This window comes from Natator depressus, chromosome 3, assembly GCF_965152275.1.
Source record: "Natator depressus isolate rNatDep1 chromosome 3, rNatDep2.hap1, whole genome shotgun sequence".
NCBI lineage: Eukaryota > Metazoa > Chordata > Testudines > Cheloniidae > Natator > Natator depressus.
This window is the reverse complement of record NC_134236.1, coordinates 18,846,241-18,852,534: the sequence shown is the minus strand read 5'-3', so window position 1 is coordinate 18,852,534 and position 6,294 is coordinate 18,846,241. Positions and strand designations below refer to the sequence as shown.

Here is a 6,294-nt window from a genome sequence, read left to right as displayed (position 1 = left end):
TGTATGTCCCTGCCAGAATACTGGGGCCTGGAGAAAACCCTGCAGAAGGCAATGAATAGCTGCCACAAAAAATCAAAAAGAGGAATCAAATGGGGGAAAAATTGAACCCCCCCTATCGAGGCCAAACAAAATGGTCACTGTGCAGACACCTGGGGGGGGATGTGGCTCACAAAGTGATTGGCTGTTGTAATGCCATGCAAGATCCATCACTGCAAGTCTCCCGAGTGCTTAGGGATAATTCAGTGACACCTCTTCTCTGCAAGGTCTGTGGTATATTATTTGGATGAATGAGGAAGCTCTGTCTAGCACCTGTTAGTAATTCTTGGTGTGAGTCAAATCTCTTAACCAATGGGCTCAAGCTTTCTGTTGTTTTTTCTGTCTCTTGATCTCCTTGTGTTGCAACATTAGCTTGTTAGGAAAGCAACTCACAATATCCTAAGCTTTTCACAATGTCACCGATACCCTACCAGGATCAATCAGTTTTTGTTGACAAAACTGGCTATACAGTCTATTGGAATTTTTAAGGTGCTAATCCATTAAGTAGCTATTTTGGGTTTTGTTTTGTTTTTCCCCTTAAGACTTAAATTAGAGATCAATAAACCTATGGTTTAGATTATACTAGAGGGGAAACCCTTCCTCTCTTCTGTCAGGTGTTATCACCACTGCTAACACTGAACCTGCTGTCCCAAGCATCCCTGGCTAAAGCACTCTAAAAACAATTCCTCCTGCTTAGAAACTTCCACTCAGAGGATGAGCCAGAGAACTCTTGTCCTGCAAACAACCACCTGGATATTAGGCACCTTTCTCTTGGCCTCAGAAACAGCATAAACGAATCCTCTGCTCTTATGCAATGTCTTGTCTGTGGCTATATTTTGGAGAGGTTTTTTTTCTGGGGTATTGTCCTTCCTATAGCCTCCGTTGGGTTGTTATTCTTGAAGGGGCTGGTAATTAGTGTCTAGTTTTAGGAAATTCCTTTGTTAGGTGTATGGATCTTCTAGTCCAGTGTCTCTCAACAACCGGTCGATGGACCTGCGCTGGTCCCTGACAGAGTTTAGGAAGGCTGCAAGCCAGTCCCTGGTATCGCAGAGGTTGACAAACACTGCACTCGTGCGCTCTGTTTCAGGTGATTGCAGTCGGGATCTGTTTCCCCTCTCCCCCAGTTCCCCTCTCCCCCAGCTTTCCTCAGCTGATCTGTGGGGCAGCCCCTGCTTGGGAAGCTACATTTATATTAGTGCAAATGGGGGGGGGGAGGGGGAGATACTCTGTTTAACGCCCCCCCCCCCCCCCCACACACACACACATTGGAAACAAAGCAACTGAGGGTCAGGGTTCTAACGCAGGGTGTTGCGGGACAGAGCAGCGATGGGACCGGCTTTCACCAGGCACAATGGGCAGGGAGGGGCATGCCCCCACCATCACTTCCCAAACTGGGAACCCGGAGCCCCTTGGACCTCGCCCTCTCCGCTCCCCGTGTCCCCCAGAGAGGCCCCGCTGTCCCAAGCAGAAGTCCCGGCAGCCAGCCCGCAGCTGCGGCTCCCCGGCACCGCACCCCCGGCCCGCCGCGGGGCGAGAAGCGGCGCGTGCCCCCAGCCTGGCGTGGCCCGGGAGACCTTCAAATGCAGCCGCAGCCGCCCCTTGCCACCAGAGCGCAATTCCCTAGAGGTGAATGGGGGATCCCAGGCAACCCCCCCCCCCCCCCACACACACACACACCCTCCCCCCTCTGCTATTAATTCCCGAGGATCATTCATTTCCCTGGGATCCCTCCCGCTCGCTCTCTCTCACACACACACCAGCCCCCTGCCTCGTGTGACCCTGCTGGAAAACGCACTAAAAATAGACCCCCCCCCCCCAGCTCGCCCGCAGCCATTCCCACCCCCCCTCTCCTGTTCCACCGCCGGGGCACATGGCTAGCGAGGCTCTCCCTCGGGGTGGAGGGGAGCGGGAGCGCTCCGGTACTGCAGAGCCAGGGCCGACCCCAGCACAATGCCAGAGCCGCCGTGGCGAGAAGGGGGGCGGGAAGGGGGGCGACGCTGCTTAGCTGGGGGAGTGAGAGGGGGGAAATAACCCGGGCGCCACCCTGCCCCCAGTGCCCCTCCACACGCGCGCGCGCGCGCGCCCCACGGATCGATCGTGGGCTGCCTTGCTGCAGTCCTGCGAAGGAGTAGTGGGAGTGGGGGGCGGGAGGGGGCGGAAAGGGGAACCGGGCGGGAAGGGGGGCAAGGAGCCACACATGTCACATGTGCTTTCGAAGACGCCCGGGAGCATCTGCAAGCTGGATGTGGTGGAGGATGCTGCGGCAGGTGATCCACAGAGGGCTTCAGTCGTTTTGCTACAAGCTGGGCTTGTTCGTGAGCAGGCACCCGGTGTTTTTCCTCACCCTGCCCGCAGTCCTGACCATCATCTTCGGCTTCAGCCTGCTCAACCGCTTCCAGGCGGAAAGGGACCTGGAGACGCTGGTAGCCCCCAGCCACAGCCTGGCCAAGATCGAGCGGAGCTTAGCCAGTAGCCTTTTCCCCCTGGAGCAGTCCAAAAGCCAGCTCTATTCGGACTTGCACACCCCGGGGAGGTATGGCAGGGTGATCCTCCTCTCCAAACCAGGAGGCAATATTTTGCATCAGGCTGATGTGATCCTGCAGATCCACCGAGCCGTGCTGGAAATGAAGGTGAACTACAAAGGCTATAATTATACTTTTCCCCATCTGTGTGTGTTGAGCAATCAGGATAAGAAATGCGTGCTGGATGATATTATTTCAGTGCTAGAGGATCTGAGGCAGGCTGCCCTCTCCAATAAGACAACAGCCAGGGTGCAAGTGAGCTATCCCAACACTAAATTAAAGGTATGCTCTTGCTGCATGCTTTTGCCAATTAAAGAGGCAGCAGTTCATTTCTTGTCCTAAACAGCAACCAGGGAACCAAAATATGAAGCATTAAAAGGGATGCATTTCCTTTCAGGGGCGGGGAGGCTGTGCGTTGAGGGGAACTAATGATGAGAAGCATTCAAGGAAGGAACCAGCGTGAGACCCTGCCCTAGTATCTTTAAGGGTTAATCCATCAGAGCAGGGGATGAGGGTGTGTGTGGGGATGGGGGATCGATCACAGTTTGTGGGGATTGATCATTGAGAGCTGGGGTGCAAATGTATCTTGATTCCCTATCTACAGTCCCCAGCTGGCATGCCAGAATCATCCACCTTTAACATGGCCAGAGAAGGGTTTCCTCAAATACATAGTAAGCTCTTGTCTCTCACTGACTCTGTAGGTGTGGTAGGAACAGCAGAGGATTTGTATTGTATTGATTCCAGGTGTCCTGGCTTTTCTTTGTCTTCTTTACCTGCATGCATAGGAGGGGGTGGACATTTTCTCCCAGTGTGAAAATAATTAGCACTGCCACTGACTGCTGGGCTGGAGTACTGGATGGATCCCATCAACAAGAGGTTTCCAGTAAAGGCAAAACAAGGCAAAAGGCTAACTAAGTTTCAGTCTCGCCAATGGAAGTAATATACACTCAGCCCAAAACACCTGCCCATTTTAACGCTACCTCCCCCTACATAGTGTTTTCACCTCTGGTGGGTTTTCTAGGCTGGTTGTTGATTAGTAGAACTTGTCTGCTCAGAGCAAATAAGACTAAGGTCTTCAGGAGGCTGGTGAGAGAAGTTTCAGGGATTACTGCCAATGTGACTCCTCCAGGAGGCATTGCATTATCTGCAGGAGTTACCTCGTCAAGTGTCACAGAATTACCTAGTGCATAGTTACTCATGGGTCAGGTGTAATCCCACAAAGGGAAAAAAATGTCTTACGGTCTTTCTTCTAAGACGTTGAGGCTTCTAGTGGATTTTTGTTTCTGCCTTTCGTTGGAAGACACGCATCCTGGGGTGTGGAGGATGGTAGAGATTTTTGTAACTACTGGCCAGACCCTGAAGTTATTACTCTGCCCTTACTTTTTATTTATTATTTATTGATAACTATACAAGACACCAAGGTAAGACCAGTCCTTGCCCCAAAGAGTTTACAGTCTGAAAGAGAGATGGAGATTTGCCTTATTGGGTGTTTTGTTTCAGTAAAAACTATCTAAGAATTTGGTTCAACACTGTCTCCTGTGTCAAAAAACCGTTTCGTAACAGGAGAGAGGGGGTCGCTGGAGTTGAATTAGGGTTGTGTGAAGTTGAAAAAATGTCCTTATTTGTGTAAGCGCTGCTCTGAGAGAACCCTAGGGACATCTAACTGAGCTTGGCAAAAGGTCAGGGTGATCTGCTGTCTCTCTTTCCCAGAAGATGTCCAGAGTTCCTGCTCTAAAAATAAATATGGAAAAAAATAAAAATTGCCATCTGCTAGTGACTGAACCAAATACATGTAATGAATGAATTCTAAACACTGGTAAGGACTTTCGCAGAGCCGAAAGGCTGACCCTGAGAGACACTCCCTACCTGCCAAGCATCTCTAACTCCCAAGGAAGTTGCCAGGTGCTCAGCATTTCTCAGGAGAAGGAATTTATGCTCCTTAGTCTCTAGCTTTAAACTTGGACAGGGCAGGGGGCAGGAGCTTTCTATTCACCCGTCAGTACTTGGCTGTGGGAAACCAGAATCCCTGACTGATTGTATTAGAATAAAGTGAATTAATTATTGTAATTGCTTGTTATTTGTATTAGTGAAACACTGAAAAATCCCACTTGGGCTAACTACTGTGGAAGAAGAGCGTTCCCAGTGTTTCTGAGACAGCTTTAAACAATCCTTCGTGGGCAAAGTTCATGGTCCCTCAGAAGTGCAGTTTGTCGGTGCTGGTTCTCTTTCTCATCAAGGGCTGGGTTGTAACCGCCAGCCTGCCCTGAGTGATGGGTGGTGCATCGCTGTGCCATCCCAGGAGCAAACTAGGGAGCTGGTGGACTCAGAGCCATAATTCCTCCCCTGCCACCTTGTGCTATAATAGGCACTTCACCCCCTTTCATGGAGCAACTGACTCTTCGACTGGGTGCCCAGTCACTTTGGCCTGCTGGTAAGATGGGAGAAAAGCCAGCTGCTACTCCCTCTGCCTCCTTTCCACCCTCCCTACTCACTGGCTTGCAGTGGGGGAGTATGGACTGAGTAGCCACTGCTGCCCCAGAGTCACAATCTGAGCAAGGCTGATTTGGGACCAGCAGTGCCTTTGCTTCCTCAGACTCCCCGGCACATAGGAGGAAGGGCTGGGACAATCTAGCCCTGTGAGGATAGCTCTTGAGTGGTCAGTGTGTGTTTACAAACAAACACTTTGTACACTGTGTCCACTTAGCTAGATCACTGCCTGGATGTTCAGCATGGGAGAACAACACCCGAGGAGCCTGGTCCCAACGTGATTATCTAGCACATTGTCAGAGGGCTGGGGGGGTTTCTATTTTTTTTATTGCTTTTCAATGAAACAGTGAAGTAAGCAGGCTGTGATGTGACCCAGCTTACCGAATACTGAACAATGGAGAGCTAACCCCCCCACACCAAACTGGATCCTGCTCCCCTGTTGTACTCACAGCCCAGCCTCCTACTCCTGTAAACTTCCAGGGCAGCCAACGAAGCTGAAGCCAACGGGAGAAAGGACATTAGGTTTTAGCCTGTTGGTGCCAATGGACTTTTCCCTGGGCAGTGATTACAGGTAGGGCTCTGTGATCACTCCTCAGATTGGCCAGATCGCTTGTAAAAATTATACCACTTATCTGTGAACTGGAAAGATGTCCCCAGTGTCTTTATTCTGTTGCGGCCAATAGGTGTGTGCCAGCCCGAGTTTGCCTGAGTACTTGAATGATGATCTTCCTCAGATGCAAGCAGGGTTTGGTTTTGTCGGTGGTCCCTGTAATCTCTGTCAAACAGACCCTTGTGAACAGCACAAATTTCCATCCCTTTCTACTGATGAGTCCAGCCACCAGTGGGCCTTGCTTTTTCAGCCTGAGTTAAGGGTTGACAATGAGTCAACTCTTGCCAAATCCATGGGCTTCAGTGGTCGTTTTGTGTGAATAATTTGAGCGGGATTTTGCTCCATCTCAGTGAACAGTCTCAGTGGTATGGTCTATCTGTTCTGGAAGCAGCTGGGTAAAATTGTTAAGAAGCAGCACCAGGCAGCCTGGGAGGTACAAGCAAAGAGCTGGGATTTTCCTATTCAGTCGCTTGCATGAAGTCGTTTTTACATGTCCACACCCCTACTGTAGTATTTGAGGGCCTCACATTCTTTACCATATTTATTCTCTTCACAACACTTCTGGCAGATAGGGCAGTGCTATCTCCCCATTTTACAAAGGGAGAATGGAGTCACTGAGAGACTAAGGCCCAGGTCCCA

The 6,294-nt window shown here is 50.7% G+C and overlaps 1 protein-coding gene across 2 annotated transcripts in view; it reads left to right on the top strand.

Annotated features, from left to right (window-relative positions):
- The first annotated feature begins 2,238 nt into the window (after positions 1-2,238).
- Positions 2,239-6,294, top strand: part of PTCHD4 (patched domain containing 4) — a 115,587-nt gene continuing 111,531 nt past the window's right edge. Inside the window, exon 1 of one of the 2 annotated variants that reach the window (XM_074946787.1) lies at positions 2,239-2,666. In XM_074946787.1, coding sequence (XP_074802888.1) covers positions 2,241-2,666 — 426 coding nt within the window. In that variant the 5' untranslated portion in view covers positions 2,239-2,240. Of the gene's footprint in view, positions 2,841-6,294 lie in introns of both variants that reach the window. The other variant, XM_074946786.1, reaches the window with a different exon arrangement.